The sequence below is a fragment of the Pseudophryne corroboree genome, chromosome 1, assembly GCF_028390025.1.
Source record: "Pseudophryne corroboree isolate aPseCor3 chromosome 1, aPseCor3.hap2, whole genome shotgun sequence".
Classification (NCBI taxonomy): Eukaryota; Metazoa; Chordata; class Amphibia; order Anura; family Myobatrachidae; genus Pseudophryne; species Pseudophryne corroboree.
Genome location: NC_086444.1, coordinates 660,542,130 through 660,560,098, shown reverse-complemented (window position 1 = coordinate 660,560,098; position 17,969 = coordinate 660,542,130). Strand labels below are relative to the sequence as shown.

The 17,969-nt window shown below is 42.3% G+C and overlaps 1 protein-coding gene and 1 pseudogene across 1 annotated transcript; both read right to left on the bottom strand.

The window, feature by feature from the left end:
* Nucleotides 1–6,102: 6,102 nt before the first annotated feature.
* Nucleotides 6,103–6,221, bottom strand: LOC134945309 (5S ribosomal RNA; annotated as a pseudogene).
* A 4,749-nt stretch (nt 6,222–10,970) lies between these two features.
* Nucleotides 10,971–13,189, bottom strand: LOC134932455 (uncharacterized). Its single transcript, XM_063926935.1, has 2 exons — nt 13,024–13,189; nt 10,971–12,422 (listed from the first exon to the last, which is right to left on the bottom strand). The coding sequence occupies exon 2, from the start codon at nt 12,370–12,372 to the stop codon at nt 11,677–11,679; it is 696 nt and encodes a 231-aa protein (XP_063783005.1). The 5' UTR covers nt 12,373–12,422; nt 13,024–13,189; the 3' UTR covers nt 10,971–11,676.
* Between the last annotated feature and the right edge of the window lie 4,780 nt (nt 13,190–17,969).

Sequence of the window (17,969 nt, the reverse complement as noted above, 5' to 3'; positions counted from 1 at the left end):
CATTTTATTAAAATAACTTCAAATAAAGGGGTTATTATTCAAATAATTTTTACAGTCTTTGCCATGTGTGTGTGGTTTAGGGGTATGCTGTCCTGTGCCGCATATTGTTACATAACTCCAGAAAAATAATGGAGAACAAAAATTTGGAGGATAAAATATGGAAAGCTCAAAAACCACTTCCTCCTAGTGCTGAAGCTGCTTCCCACTAGTCATGACATAGATGATGAAATGCCATCAACGCCGTCTGCCAAGACCGATGCCTAATGTCATAGTAGAGGGCATGTAAAATCCCAAAAGCCAAAGTTCAGTAAAATGACCCAACAAAATAAATTTAAATCGTCTGACGAGAAACGTATGCCATTTACGACACGGAGTGGCAAGGAACGGCTAAGGCCCTGGCCTATGTTCATGACAAGTGGTTTAGCTTCACATGATGATGGAAGCCCTCATCACCCACAGTCCAGTTTCTGATATTCAAATTGAAGATGTCACTGTTGAAGTACACCAGGATGAGGATATGGATGAAGCTGGCGCTGAGGAGGAAGTTGACGAGGAGGATTCTGATGGTATTGTGGTTTGTTTAAATCAGGCACTGGGAAAGATAGTTGTTGTCCGTAGGATGAATAAGCCCATCGTCATGCCTGGGCAGAAGACCAAAAAATCCACCTCTTCGGTGTGGAATTATTTCTATCCAAATCCGGACAACTACTGTCTTTCCATATGTATCTTATGTAAAGGTGTAATAAGTATGGGTAAGGACGTTAACCACCTAGGAACATCCTCCCTTATACGTCACCTGCAGCGCATTCATAAAAAGTCACTGTCAAGTTCAGAAACTGTGGCTAAGACCGTAAGCAGTCCAGGGACACTTAAATACCTTTGTCCTGTTGTATCCAAGTGCCTGCAAACCACACCAGCAACTCCATCCTTGTCAATTTCCTCCTCAATCAGGATCGGAAGTAGTCCTGCAGGCCATGTCACTGGTATGACTGACTAATTTCCTATCCGGGATTCCTCTGGAGGATCCTGCATTGCTACGCCTACTGTTGCTGCTGGCAGTCATTCATCATCCCGAGGAGAAAGTTGGAACACCACTACTCCTTTCACTAAGCAAATGACCGTCCAACAGTCCTTTGCGAGAAGGATGGAGTACGAAAGCAGTCATCCTGTTGCAAAGCGGATAACTGAGGCCTTGACAGCTATGTTGGTGTTAGACGTGCATCCGGTATCCGCCATTAGTGCAGTGGGATTTAGACAATTGATGGAGGTAGTTTGACAGATATGTTGGTGTTAGACGTGCATCCGGTATCCGCCATTAATGCAGTGGCGTTTAAACAATTGATGGAGGTACCAAATCCCATCTAGATTCCACTTCACTAGACAGGCGATACTGAGAATGCGTGCCGAAGACTGGAGCGCCAGAGGATGGAGGAACAGCAAAAGGCCACTCAAGCCTATACATCCAGCTATGACATAGGCAAAGGAGGGGGTATGCACCTGACTCAAGCGCAGTGGAGATTGATTTCCGTGTTGTGCACGGTTCTCCAACCCTTCAAACTTGCCACAAGTGAAGTCAGTTCAGACACTGCCAGTCAGGTCATTCCCCTCATCACGCTTTTGCAGAAACAGCTGGAGAAAGTGAAGGAGGAGCTAAGACAGAGCGATTCCGCTCGGTATGTGGGACTTGTGGATGAAGCCCTTCATTCGCTTTGCCAGGATCCGAGGGTGGTCAATCTGTTGAAATCAGAGCACTACATTTTGGTCACCGTGCTCGATCCTAGGTTTAAAACCTATGTGGTTTCTCTCTTTCTGGCGGACACAAGTCTGCAGAGGTGCAAAGACCTGCTGCTGAAAACACTGTCAGCTGAAGCGGAACGTGACACGGCAACAGCTCCATCTTCATTTTCTCCCACAACTGGGGCTGCCAGGAAATAACGGGTATGGGCCATTAGGTCGACAAGGCTTAGGTCGACAGTCATTAGGTCGACCACTGTTGGTCGACATGCATTAGGTTGACATGGTCACTAGGTTGACATGGTCATTAGGTCAACATGTACTAGGTCGACCTGGAAAAAGGTAGACATGAGTTTTTTGACTGTTTTTGGTGTCGTTTTCTTCATAAAGTGACAGGGAACCCCAATTAGTGCACCGTGTCCCCTCGCATGGCTCGCTTCACTCGCCATGCTTCGCGCAGGGTACTGTTCCCATTCGTAGTCCACGTTGCTGGTAAAATATGAAAAAGTTAAAAAAATGAAGAAGAAAAATGTAAGAAACTCATGTCGACCTTTTTACATGTTGACCTAGTACATGTCAACCTAATGACCATGTCAACCTAATGACCATGTCAACCTAGTGACCAGGTCAACCTAATACATGTCAACCAATAATGGTAGACCTAATGACTGTCGACCTAAGTCTTGTCGACCTAATGACCGTAAGCCGAAACAACTTAGATATCCAATTCCTAACCAACCTTCTGGCAGTGATGCAGGGCAGGCAGGACCAACTTTGGACATTTAGTTCAGACTGAAGGACCTGCCAATATTTTCTGACATGTCTACTGTCACTGCATATGATGCTGTCACCATTGAAAGAATGGTGGAGGATAACATCGGCGACAGCATCCAAGTAGACATGTCAGACAATCCGTACCTGTACTGGCAGGAAAAAGTGGCAATTTGGAGGTCCCTGTACAAACTGGCTCTATTTTACCTAAGTTGCCCCCCCTCCAGTGTGTACTCCGAAAGTGTTTTTAGTGCAGCCGGTCACCTTGTCAGCGATCGGCGTAGGAGGTTACTTCCACACAATGTGGAGAAGATGATGTTCATCAAAATGAATTAGCAATTCTCCCGGGAAGACCAGCCTCCAGAAAGTACAGAGGGACCTGTGGTGGTGGATTCCAGCAGGGATGAATTAATACTCTGTGAAGATGAGGATGTACACAACACTGAAGTGGGTGAGGAATTGGTCGATGAGGATGACATCTTACCTCTGTAGAGCCAGTTTGTGCAGGGACAGATTAATTGCCAGCTTGTTTTGTGGGGGCCCAAATGAACCAATCATTTGAGCCACAGTCATGTGGCAGACCCTGGCACTGAAATTATTGGTTTGTTAAAGTGTGCATGTCCTGTTTATAGAACATAGGGGTGGGAGGGAGGGCCCAAGGACATTTCCATCTTGCGCCTCTTTTTTTTCTTTGCATTATGTGCTCTTTGAGTCCTAGTTTTTCAAACTGCCATCCTGTCTGACACTGCAGTGCCATTCCTAGATGGGCCACGTGTTTGTGCCGTCCACTTGTGTCGCTTAGCATAGTCATCCAGCTACCTCGGTGCAACCTTTTGGCATAAAAACAATATTGTGAGGTGTTCAGAATAGACTGGAAATGAATGTTATTGAGGTTAATAATAGCATAGGAACATAAAACAAAACAAAACAAACTCTATAATTTTAGCTGTTTTTATGTTTTTCCCCCCCCAAAAAATACAGATCCAAAACCTGCAAGGGTGGTTTTGGCAATACCAATCCAGATCCAAGACACGAAGAAATATCCAGATCCAAAACCAAAACACGAAAAGTGGCCGGTGTACACCCCTAATAATACCAACATTACTTTAGCAGACTCTTATTGCTGTTTGTGTAGTACATCTTGCAGTTCTGTGCTGAAGAATGGACAGAATATTTTGATATATTGTGGGGAGAAAATATGTTATTTTGAGGCAATTATTAGTAGAATTTATTTATAGAGCATTACAAGGGTCTGCAGCTTTTTACAAAGGGTATATACAGACACAATACAAACATAACAGGCTATAACGCGCAAAAAACTTATAGTTCAAAACATAAGCATAATGTATATTTTAAAGATATTGAGAATGCCACCAACCTAATGGGCTAAGTATAGCAAGAAATACATTAACAACTGGTAAAAGAGAAATAGCCTGACCGATTGGGGTGGCCGGTGGGTCGTGATGATATAAAAACTCCATGCATGTGTGGTAAAACTACTGCCCGTGCCCTTCATGTGGACTTTGGGCCTAATTCAGACCTGATCGCAGCAGCAAAATTGTTCTCTAATGTGCAAATATAACAGGAGGGGCAGATGTAACATGTGCAGAGAGAGTTAGATTTGGGTGGGGTGTGTTTAAGCTGAAATCTAAATTGCAGTGTAAAAATAAAGCAGCCAGTATTTACCCTGCACAGAAACAAAATAACCAACCCAAATTTAACTTTCTCTGCACATGTTATATCTGCCCCCCTGCAATGCAACATGGTTTTGCCCATTAGAGAACAATTTTGCTGCTGCAATCAGATCTGAATTAGGCCCTTTGTGCAGAATGCAAATACCATCACACACAAGAACAACTTTAAAGAATTTTGTCAGGAATGCAACTAACAAATCATGGGTTTTTACAGTTGTAAGCCATTAATAATGAGCCACACGGGTGGTCTACAGTATGCCGCTGGTCGGCATCCCGACGAACAGCATATCGGCGGTCGGGATCCCGACCACCGGCATGCCGACACATATTCTCCCTCTTGGGGTCCACAGTTCCCCTGGAGGGAGAATAAATAGCGTGGTGCGCGTAGCACGCCACCATGCCCGCAAGTGGCTCATTAGCACTCGCCCAGCTGTCTGTATGCTGGCGGCCGGGATCCTGGTGCCGGTATGCTGGCCCCAGGATCCTGGCCGCCGGCCACTCATACTACACCCAGCCACAACGCAGAACTGATACTGGCTTGTTACATCGCATACTATTCTGCTAGTCAGTTTGTGGATCACCTTTGGGAGGTTGTAGAATGTTGTAGGTTGTAAAGAGGTGTAAATCTGCACAAGATATGATATGTATTATATTGTATTTCATATATTACATCTTAGAAAAACCAACATCCAGCTTATAGTCAAATGAGTTCAGCAACAAGTTGGTGGTGCTCCCAGAAGATAGTTTGCTAAACTACAGAGAAGAAATTAAATCTTTTGTGAAGGCAAAAGACAAGAGCAACTATGGTGGTAATTCCAAATTGATCGCAGCAGGATTTTTTTTTAGCAATTGGGCAAAACCATGTGCACTGCAGGGGGGAGGCAGATATAACATGTGCAGAAAGAGTTAGATTTAGGTGGGTTATTTTGTTTCTGTGCAGGGTAAATACTGGCTGCTTTATTTTTACACTGCAAATTAGATTGCAGATTGAACACACCCCACCCAAATCTAACTCTCTCTGCACATGTTATATCTGCCTCCTCTGCAGTGCACATGGTTTTGCCCAACTGCTATCAAAAATCCTGCTGCGATCAACTTGGAATTACCCCCTATATGTCTTTTCCAGGGCACACTTTTGTAATTGATGAAGGAATTTAGGGGGTCATTCCGAGTTGTTCGCTCGCAAGTGAATTTTAGCAGATTTGCTCATGCTAAGCCGCCGCCTACTGGGAGTGAATCTTAGCATCTTAAAATTGCGAACGATGTATTCGCAATATTGCGATTACACACCTCGTAGCAGTTTCTGAGTAGCTTCAGACTTACTCGGCATCTGCGATCATTTCAGTGCTTGTCGTTCCTGGTTTGACGTCACAAACACACCCAGCGTTCGCCCAGACACACCCCCGTTTCTCCAGCCACTCCTGTGTTTTTTCCGGAAACGGTAGCGTTTTTTCTCACACGCCCATAAAACGGTCTGTTTCCGCCCAGTAACACCCATTTCCTGTCAATCACATTACGATCGCCAGAACGATGAAAATGCCGTGAGTAAAATTCCTAAGTGCATAGCAAATTTACTTGGCGCAGTCGCAGTGCGGACATTGCGCATGCGCATTAAGCGGAAAATCGCTGCGATGCGAAGATTTTTACCGAGCGAACAACTCGGAATGACCCCCTTAGTTAAAATTTAACTTTTAATGAAATACACTTAAGAAAAAGGGGGAACAGGTGCTAGTATATAATCACATACTGTAGCTGCAAAGATACTAAAATTATAGGCGAAAAAATCTCCGGGCGCCTGGCATAAACTTACGCCCCTGAGGCTCAGTGTGATATTCAAATTTAATTGGTAGTCTGGGCTGTGTCTAGGTGTCTCAAAAATTCAGTTCTGTGTGAAAGAAGTAAATACCTACGGTACCTAGTATTCCTTGGTTGTCTCCCATCCAAGTACTGACCAGGCCCTGCAGTGCATAGCTTCCAAGATCAGACGAGATTGGGCATACCCAGTGTGGTTTGACCGTAGGTAAATGGGTTCTGACACACAACATCAATCCGGACACATACACATGCAAAACTGATTGCAAATACAATGAAATAATTCCCAATTATAAACATCAAAAGTTAGAATTTTGTATGTATATGTACTGTTGTATTGTAAAAACAGGAGCTAGCTCTAAGAAAGAGATTAGAGGGGTACTTCTGCTGTCCCTAAATTAGGTAGCGTTCTGTTACCATAAGCATTGCAGAACGCTAACTGATAATTTTGGAATGAGAGAGTAACCCTGAATGATATGTAGTTACTTGGGTAAAGGAAATTGCAATCAATGGTATATATGCAAAATTGTATAACAAATTGAGAATAACTACAGTTAGTTTCCCAGAAAACGTATTATTGGTAGTAAATAATCACAGCAAGTGCAATGCCAAAACGGATTGGCAATTGGAATGATTATAGTGATATGGCCCATACATATGGTGAGATTCGGGCTATGCCCAATTCTCACTATGCGACAGGGGCCAGGTCGGCACATAGTCAGTATCACAAGCACACTCAATATGTGCTTGCGATACTGACTATGTGCGATTTTGGCTAAGTGTCAATTTTGACTATCTCTTCTATAGCTAAACCCGATGCTCCCTATGCGACAGGGGCTAGGTCGGCATCGCAAGCACATAATGACTGTGCTAGCGATTCTGACTAAGGGTCAATTTTGACTATCTTTTCTACGAGATAGTCAAAATTGACTTGCCTGCACAGTCTATCTATTCTTGTGATGCCGACCGCGCGGGGCCGCGCATCGGCATCGAATCAGGATCGCAAGGTGACTTTCACCTTGCGATCTGCACTAACTTTTCTTACGATTTTGACTATATAGTCAAAATCGTAAGAAAAAATCTCACCGTGTGTACGCACCAATACAGTGATTATAACTGTTAATTTAATCTAATGCAGTAAACAAATGTACATTTCTGTTGTACACAATAAATGCTGTCTATGAATAACATATGCTGATTCCACATGAGAGGTAAAAGTAACTGCAAGGACGGTGGGAAAAAGACCACGAAAGATCAAATCCCTGATGTCTATCTTAACAAAGAATTAATGTTATCCTTTGTATACTGCTTCGTGCACAGTATTTAATTCTTATTAGAATATCATAAATTCATATTAAGGTAAGTGTCCCCTAAGCAGGAATCCTGCATGTGAGTCACAAGTAAATAAGGAATAAATAATGCATATTACTGTAATAGTATTTCCAGTGGTTGCCGGCGGTTACCTTACTTATTGTGAGATCCACCCCACAGTACCTTTTTTCATTGGTGGTCAGTGTGGGCAATTTCAGGGGGTCCCGTATCCATGGGTGGTTAGCTTACTGCCATGGAGAGAGAGCTGAGCCTGGAGCTGGGTGCCGATGTCCACAGTCTGTACGACCAGAAGTTCGGACACTGGGACTGTAAATGTTGAGCGTTTCACTCTGGGAGCTTGATCACCTGATTGCCTGCTTTCTATTCAAAGGGAACATATTTTCGCCTATACTTAATTTTTGCCTATAATTTTAGCATTTTTGCAGCTATGTGATTATATACTGGAGCCTGCTCCCCCTTTTTCTTAAGTGTATTTCATTAAAAGTAAAATTTAACTAAATTCATTCATCATTTACAAAAGTGTGCCCTGGAAAAGACATATAGTTGTTCTTGCCTTTTGCCTTCACAATATATTTCATTTCTAGGTTGTAGGATCTACCTTCGAAAAAGAACTGCATCTGTGTCAAACAAAATGTACTTACTGTAATCAACAAACAGTGTAATTGGTCCTTGCATGTTATCCAATCTTATTGGATTCTGTTATCAGGAAGACAGACAGGGAAGCTGGTACCGGGACCGTTATCGCCGTACAGTCTGTTGTCTTCCGGGTGCTCGGGTATGACCTATTGCGGACTGGGTAGAAGAGTGTTGGGAGGAGCTGGGAATGACCCGGCGGTCTTGGTGCATGTTGGCACCAACGACAAAGTTAGTGGTAGGTTGGATGTCCTTAAGACAGACTATAGGGACTTAGGCCAGAAACTTAAGGTAAGAACATCTAAGGTAATAAATATTACCTGTGCCATGCGCTAGCCCAGGGAGGCAGAGGGAAATTAGGGAGGTAAATGTGTGGCTTAGAGACTGGTGTAGAAAAGAGGGGTTTGTGTTCCTCGAACACTGGGCGGACTTCTCAGTCAGGCACCATCTTTTTTGCCACAATGGATTGCACCTGAATGAGGAGGGGGCAGCAGTGCTGGAGAGCAGGATGGTTAGAAGGTTGGAGGAGATTTTAAACTAGGAGCCTGGGGGGGGAGGGTTTAGCTAGAAACTACGGGTAAAGTAGTGAGAACAGTAAGGATGGAGGCAGTGAGCTGAATGTGGGTGGAGAAAGGGGGAGGGCAATAGCAGCCGGCAAGGGTGTTAACGACGGTATTACCACAGGTAATGCCACAACACTAACTAACAACGACTATGGGTCACCAATATTGTATGTAGAAAATGATGTCCCTAGCATAAGGGGGAATACTTATTTTAATTGTATGTATGTAAATGCTAGAAGCCTTACAGGGAAAAAGGAGGAACTAGAAGTCCTTGCAGCAAACAAACAGTATGAAACTTGGTAGGACGAATCTCATGATTGGACAGTCAATCTGGAGGGTTATACACTGTTCAGGAGAGACAGATTAAATAAATGGGGTTGACGTAAAGCCATTTACGTAAAGCCATTTATGTAAAGCCATTATTAAAACTTGATATATGGGAAGATATTCACGAAGGGATTGCAAATACTGTTGAGACGTAATGGGTAGAAATTGCATGCGGGGGAAAGGGAACTAAAAACATACTTTTAGGGCTATGCTACAAACCACCTGGTATTAATGTGTCTGATGAGGAATTGTTACTGAGGCAAATTCAGAAAGCAGCAGGATTAGGAGATGTAATAGTGATGGGAGATTTTAACTATACTAACTACCTCTTCTGTTTTTTGTTTGTTTTAATTTCTCGGTGGCCAGTTCTGTCCTAAAATCTCATGTTTATTGTTCTTTAAAATATACACACAGGTGTTGGCTGTTTTGCAGCTCCACATCGAGGCCTCAATCTGCTTCCATACCCAGGAGTCTCAGTGGCATGCCGTCAGGGTAGATTTCTATGAGCTGGCTGGCATGCCCAATGTGCTTGGAGCCATAGATTGCACACACATTCAGCTGAGACCACCTAGGGGCAGGCAGCACATATATACTAATCGCCATTTCGAACACTCCACAAATGTGCAGGTGGTTTGTGATGCAAATCTCAAAATAATGAGTGTTGTTCTGGTTACCCTGGTGGCTGCCATGACTCCTTCATCCTCAGTCAGTCATTTCTCTTTGATAAGTTTGAGGACGGACAAATGCCAGATGGATGGCTGCTGGGTATGTAATTTGATATGTGTAGGCCTGCGTATACTTTGTCCAAATACAGGTGCAGATGTATTAACCTGTAGAAGGCATAAGGAAGTGAGAAACCAGTGATATGTTCAAGGTGATAAAGGCACCAGCCAATCAGCTCCAATATGTAAATGAACATTTAGGAACAGATTGTCTGCTGCCTTTATTACCTTGCACATATCACTGGTTTATCACTTCCTTATGCCTTGTACAGGTTAATACATCTGCCCCACAGTGTGTTACTTATGTGTTGCTGTATCTTAACATGAATCACATTACTATATCTGTCTTTTAGGTGATGGAGGATATGGCTGTTTCTCTTGGCTTCTAACTCCATTGTCCCGACCTGATACACCTGCTGAACACAATTACAATCATGCACATAAGTCCACGCGGAATGTGATAGAAAGATGTTTTGGTGTGCTGAAATCTAGGTTTCGGTGTCTGGATAAGTCTGGTGGCCTTTTGTTGTATAGTCCCTCCAAGGTGACTCAAATTGTGTTCTGCTGCTGCTTTCTTCATAACATGTGTTTGCAACAACATCTGCCACATGTTGAGGAGGAGGAGGAAGAAAGCAGCCAGCAAGCAGAGGAATTAGAGACATCTGGTGATACTTGGAGTACAGATGTAGGGAGGCAGGTTAGGCAAGAGCTCATCACTCGCTATTTCTAAGGTAAGTTTGGTTTGCTTATTTCATTTGTTGTGTAATCATAAATAGATGTTTTGCCATTTTTATTGGCAAAACCATTACTCAGAATGTGTCTGTCTCCTTGACACATACAAACATACCCTCGCTTTATGCAAAACAATTGTCGCATGTGTATTGTGTGTATTTTAAAACTCAAAACAACAGATTATGAGTGGCATGCATTAAGTCTGGATAAGTGATCGTAAACTTGCAGTGCTAATTTATTACAAGCACACATAATCCATTTAGTATTTTACTTTATCATTGTGTGTAACGTCCTAATGCACAGGTTCACAAACTCAGCCCTCAGGACCACACACAGTGCATGTTTTTCACGTAACCCAGTAGAAGCACAGATGTATGAATTACTCACAGACATATGTTAAAAGAATCACAGGTGGAGCTAATTATGTCACTTGTGATTCTGTGAGTAGACCTGCAAAACATGCACTGTGTGGGGTCCTGAGGGCCGAGTTTGAGAACCTGTGTTCCCAAAAAACACTCCTCAACATATAATATGTTAGCCTTGAGGAATACATGTGTCCCTATGTGTGATGCTCCATCATATTTAATGGACACAAACTTACTGTAATCAGAAATAATTTATTTCCTAATGTTTGATGCAGTAAACTTGCTGATGTGTAAGTAAATACACAGTTTGCCACATATATACATTATTATACACATTCTTTGTTTTTTGGTTAAAAAGTTCTTATTTGTTGGTTTCTGCATCATGTGTAATAACATTCTTACTAATTTTTAACACACACAAACATGTCCCAACAATACTGACATTCATTTTGTCAATGTTTTAAAAAAAAATTCAATGCCAACATATTAAAAGCTTTTTACGCAACTCAATTGTGTTCTTCTTGTAATGTTGTATAGAGAAGAAAGGTAAAATAGTAATCAATAACATTGTAATTTGGGTTGTCTGCAGGAAATGAGAATGATTGGAATCTAGAAAGAGTAATGATTAGAAAAAAAATCAAGTGGTCTGTTTACTTCCTGCTAAAGACATTCTGCCTGGCTGCCAATTATTGTGTCTGCAGGATATGAGAATGATTGGAATCTAGAAAGAGTAATGATTAGAAAAAAATCAAAGTGGTCTGTTTACTTCCTGCTAACATGTATGTGCGGCTCCATCAACATTTCCCTACTCCAATACAAAAAAATGGTAAAGAATAAATGTGCGTACAAATTTTATGTTGTTGTTTGTACCACTTATAATTAATGATGTTGTATAAATTGTCAAGGAGCTAAGTGTTATATATTTTTTGCCAAACATACACTTACTAACTATTTTGAGTTACTTATCACAAATGTCTAACTTGTATTTTTTTCACGTTTTTTTTGGTGGCTGCTTGTCCTGCCCTTTGCCTTTAGCACTGTCATGTTGTCGTGCTCTGGTGGAGCATCTTGGTGGTGATGAGACTGGCGTTATATTTGGAGTAGTCGTACCAGAACTGCTGTTTGTTTGCTGTTGGTGCATGCATCTGAGTGTTTCATTCAGGTTAGTGAGGGTGGCATTGAGTTCATATGTAGCAGCATTTTGATTGTCTACAATTCGGAATAAACTTTCATTAATCTTTTTATTGTTTTGAAAAATGTTCATATAACTTTGCTGTTGTCTGTGCTGTTCTTCCATTAGTCTGTGCTGTTCTTCCATTAGTGTGTGCTGTTCCTCCATTATGCACTGTAAGTTGCCCATGACCTGTGTAATGTCTGTACGCATGAGTTCCATGGTATTGCCAATTCTGGTTGTTTGTTCATTTTGTCTACTCAGATTTCTTGATATTCTTCTGAGGTGAGATGGTAGGCTTGCAAACATTTGTGTCTGCCTACGCAGGCAATCTTCATTAGTGGCCTGCTGTCTAGCCCAAATGGTCCAAAACACCTGATCAGGGCCTTGTGTTACTGGTGTTGTTGGGCTGTGCTGTGGTGGTGGTGTGCTTTGCTGTGGTGGTGTACTCACAGGTGCTGGGGGGCTCATTCCTTGCCTTAATGGCTGCATTTCTAAGAGGTTTGTCTCCTCCATGTCACTGTGTTGCTGTTGTTGCGGAGGGATGCTGTTCCCAGGACTAGAAGCTGAAATGTTAAACAAATCTCCGTTAGCTATCCATATGTTTGAGAAATGTAAACAAATCACTACACATGGAACACATGTGATTCACTGTTGCTTACAACTATTCTGCCTAGCAACATCATCACTCATAACTTAAATACATACATATGCCTGTTTGTGGCAAATGTGTCTGGTTACTTAATTGTGAAAGCAAACACTTTAGTTTTATTGTAGCTCACACATACTCCACCATAAAAACACATTGGAATCCATAATGTGTTACCTTATAGCTTTGATCAAACAAACATAGTAATGTTTTTATATGTATTTTGCAATGTTACCTCAAACACTCATGTGAAATTTGGAAAAACAACCTTACTTTTTTCAATAAAAGAAACATGCTTTTTTGTTGCAGCATCTTACACACAATGTCATACTGTATGGCTCAAGTGGACATACATATCTTTACTGGATGTGGACAAGGCCATTTAGCTTGGATTCCATTTTAGGTTTTACTTACTGCGGTAAGTATCTAAGTTTTTGATGTGTTTTGACTTAATGCGGATAAGAAAAATTTTGATTACGTTCTGAAATTTTTTACATTTATTTCAGTTTGATACTCACAATCAAGATGAGGGGAGTGTGGATGACGTCTTGGAGGTGTGTCCAAAATTTGGAGTGGGGGGACAGAACATACGGACGATAATCTTCGTGGCGGGGTAGCCTGCTGTGGTTGGCCCGGGACATACGACCTTGCTTTCTTTTCGGCCACAGGTTTTTTTGTGGTGATGTCTTACAGAAGTCCCACTTCTGCTGCTCCATACTTCTTTTGATGGACCTTTTAATGAAAGTGCAATTTTGTTATGGCCATTCCTTTACAAACATACCCTATACTACAATGGACACTTTACCTGCTTCCGCAGCGTCATCATCATCAGATGTGATAGGAGTTACTGGCCGATGAGTAGTACTGCTTTTTTCAAACACTGTATAAAAAAATAAAAAAATAAATATTCATGCTATTGTTGATACATCCACCCATTATGCTTATAAACATGTATTCTTTAAGAAATGCTTGCTTTATTTAAAAAAAAAAAAACATAAGGACCGGAAACAAAAAAAACAATACATAAAACAATAAACATTGTCCAATAGACATATGCACTATGGAAAAATCAACACAGGAAAACATGTACAGGACACTGACATAGGCCACAAGTAAAAAAAAAAAACATTACCAACCAAAAACACACACATCTTCATTTTGTATTGAAAGGAAAAATATTACAGATGCAATATATAAATTGCTCTGTGATGTGGCACTCCAAACACACATTACCACTATATGAGCCAAACCAAAATGTATAAATATTTTAAAAATTACACTGCAGTGTGGTGTCACGGTACAAATACAAGCTAAAAATTATCAAAGAAATAGTGTTATTTTGTTTAAAAATATTACATTATCTAATAATGACATTATACATGTAAGTGGTTTCCAAACCACTTTCCACTACTCCAGCCTCTAACATGACAACCACTGTTTTTTAAACATTGCACATGGATCACATAAATATAAAACATAGTCACAATTATTTTTTAAAAAAGGCCCAAAAGGAAAACATTATTGCAGGACAATTCAGAGACACACCAAGTCCAAACTACACATGCAAAATATCTTTCATAAAAACACTAGAGATGAGCGGGTTCGGTTTCTCTGAATCCGAACCCGCACGAACTTCATGTTTTTTTTCACGGGTCCGAGCGACTCGGATCTTCCCGCCTTGCTCGGTTAACCCGAGCGCGCCCGAACGTCATCATGACGCTGTCGGATTCTCGCGAGACTCGGATTCTATATAAGGAGCCGCGCGTCGCCGCCATTTTCACACGTGCATTGAGATTGATAGGGAGAGGACGTGGCTGGCGTCCTCTCCATTTAGATTAGAAGAGAGAGAGAGAGAGAGATTGACCTGATTTACTGGAGCTTAGGAGTACTGTAGAAGTGTAGAGAGTGCAGAGTTTACTAGTGACTGACCACAGTGACCACCAGACAGTGCAGTTTTATTTAATATATCCGTTCTCTGCCTGAAAAAAACGATACACACAGTGACTCAGTCACATACCATATCTGTGTGCACTGCTCAGCCCAGTGTGCTGCATCATCTATGTATATATATCTGACTGTGCTCAGCTCACACAGCTTATAATTGTGGGGGAGACTGGGGAGCACTGCAGTACCAGTTAATAGTTATAGGTTATAGCAGGAGCCAGGAGTACATATTATATTAAAATTAAACAGTGCACACTTTTGCTGCAGGAGTGCTACTGCCAGTGTGACTGACCAGTGACCTGACCACACTGACCACCAGTATAGTTAGTAGTATACTATATTGTGTGATTGCCTGAAAAAGTTAAACACTCGTCGTGTGACTTCACTTGTGTGGTGTTTTTTTTTTTTATTCTATAAAAAACTCATTCTGCTGACAGACAGTGTCCAGCAGGTCCGTCATTATATAATATATATACCTGTCCGGCTGCAGTAGTGATATATATATATTTTTTATATCATTATTTATCATCCAGTCGCAGCAGACACAGTACGGTAGTTCACGGCTGTAGCTACCTCTGTGTCGGCACTCGGCAGTCCGTCCATAATTGTATACCACCTACCCGAGGTTTTTTTTTCTTTCTTCTTTATAGATACATACTACTACATCTCTTTGTCAACCAGTCTATATTAGCAGCAGACACAGTACGGTAGTTCACGGCTGTAGCTACCTCTGTGTCGGCACTCGGCAGTCCGTCCATAATTGTATACCACCTACCCGTGGTTTTTTTTTCTTTCTTCTTTATACATACATACTACTACATCTCTTTATCAACCAGTCTATATTAGCAGCAGACACAGTACAGTACGGTAGTTCACGGCTGTAGCTACCTCTGTGTCGGCACTCGGCAGTCCGTCCATAATTGTATACCACCTACCCGTGGTTTTTTTTTCTTTCTTCTTTATACATACATACTACTACATCTCTTTATCAACCAGTCTATATTAGCAGCAGACACAGTACGGTAGTTCACGGCTGTAGCTACCTCTGTGTCGGCACTCGGCAGTCCGTCCATAATTGTATACCACCTACCCGTGGTTTTTTTTTCTTTCTTCTTTATACATACATACTACTACATCTCTTTATCAACCAGTCTATATTAGCAGCAGACACAGTACGGTAGTTCACGGCTGTAGCTACCTCTGTGTCGGCACTCGGCAGTCCGTCCATAATTGTATACCACCTACCCGTGGTTTTTTTTTTCTTTCTTCTTTATACATACATACTACTACATCTCTTTATCAACAAGTCTATATTAGCAGCAGACACAGTACGGTAGTTCACGGCTGTAGCTACCTCTGTGTCGGCACTCGGCAGTCCGTCCATAATTGTATACCACCTACCCGTGGTTTTTTTTTCTTTCTTCTTTATACATACATACTACTACATCTCTTTATCAACCAGTCTATATTAGCAGCAGACACAGTACAGTACGGTAGTCCACGGCTGTAGCTACCTCTGTGTCGGCACTCGGCAGTCCGTCCATAATTGTATACCACCTACCCGAGGTTTTTTTTTCTTTCTTCTTTATACATACATACTACTACATCTCTTTATCAACCAGTCTATATTAGCAGCAGACACAGTACAGTACGGTAGTTCACGGCTGTAGCTACCTCTGTGTCGGCACTCGGCAGTCCGTCCATAATTGTATACCACCTACCCGTGATTTTTTTTTCTTTCTTCTTTATACATACATACTACTACATCTCTTTATCAACCAGTCTATATTAGCAGCAGACACAGTACGGTAGTTCACGGCTGTAGCTACCTCTGTGTCGGCACTCGGCAGTCCGTCCATAATTGTATACCACCTACCCGTGTTTTTTTTTTCTTTCTTCTTTATACATACATACTACTACATCTCTTTATCAACCAGTCTATATTAGCAGCAGACACAGTACAGTACGGTAGTCCACGGCTGTAGCTACCTCTGTGTCGGCACTCGGCAGTCCGTCCATAATTGTATACCACCTACCCGAGGTTTTTTTTTCTTTCTTCTTTATACATACATACTACTACATCTCTTTATCAACCAGTCTATATTAGCAGCAGACACAGTACAGTACGGTAGTTCACGGCTGTAGCTACCTCTGTGTCGGCACTCGGCAGTCCGTCCATAATTGTATACTAGTATCCATCCATCTCCATTGTTTACCTGAGGTGCCTTTTAGTTGTGCCTATTAAAATATGGAGAACAAAAATGTTGAGGTTCCAAAATTAGGGAAAGATCAAGATCCACTTCCACCTCGTGCTGAAGCTGCTGCCACTAGTCATGGCCGAGACGATGAAATGCCAGCAACGTCGTCTGCCAAGGCCGATGCCCAATGTCATAGTACAGAGCATGTCAAATCCAAAACACCAAATATCAGTAAAAAAAGGACTCCAAAACCTAAAATAAAATTGTCGGAGGAGAAGCGTAAACTTGCCAATATGCCATTTACCACACGGAGTGGCAAGGAACGGCTGAGGCCCTGGCCTATGTTCATGGCTAGTGGTTCAGCTTCACATGAGGATGGAGGCACTCAGCCTCTCGCTAGAAAAATGAAAAGACTCAAGCTGGCAAAAGCAGTAGCACCGCAAAGAACTGTGCGTTCTTCGAAATCCCAAATCCACAAGGAGAGTCCAATTGTGTCGGTTGCGATGCCTGACCTTCCCAACACTGGACGTGAAGAGCATGCGCCTTCCACCATTTGCACGCCCCCTGCAAGTGCTGGAAGGAGCACCCGCAGTCCAGTTCCTGATAGTCAGATTGAAGATGTCAGTGTTGAAGTACACCAGGATGAGGAGGATATGGGTGTTGCTGGCGCTGGGGAGGAAATTGACCAGGAGGATTCTGATGGTGAGGTGGTTTGTTTAAGTCCGGCACCCGGGGAGACACCTGTTGTCCGTGGGAGGAATATGGCCGTTGACATGCCTGGTGAAAATACCAAAAAAATCAGCTCTTCGGTGTGGAACTATTTCAACAGAAATGCGGACAACAGGTGTCAAGCCGTGTGTTCCCTTTGTCAAGCTGTAATAAGTAGGGGTAAGGACGTTAACCACCTCGGAACATCCTCCCTTATACGTCACCTGCAGCGCATTCATAATAAGTCAGTGACAAGTTCAAAAACTTTGGGTGACAGCGGAAGCAGTCCACTGACCAGTAAATCCCTTCCTCTTGTAACCAAGCTCACGCAAACCACCCCACCAACTCCCTCAGTGTCAATTTCCTCCTTCCCCAGGAATGCCAATAGTCCTGCAGGCCATGTCACTGGCAATTCTGACGAGTCCTCTCCTGCCTGGGATTCCTCCGATGCATCCTTGCGTGTAACGCCTACTGCTGCTGGCGCTGCTGTTGTTGCTGCTGGGAGTCGATGGTCATCCCAGAGGGGAAGTCGTAAGACCACTTTTACTACTTCCACCAAGCAATTGACTGTCCAACAGTCCTTTGCGAGGAAGATGAAATATCACAGCAGTCAT

What these genes read in the sequence shown, in the direction of transcription:
- LOC134932455 (XM_063926935.1), bottom strand. Translation starts at nt 12,372, where the DNA reads ATGGAGGAGACAAACCTCTTAGAAATGCAGCCATTAAGGCAAGGAATG.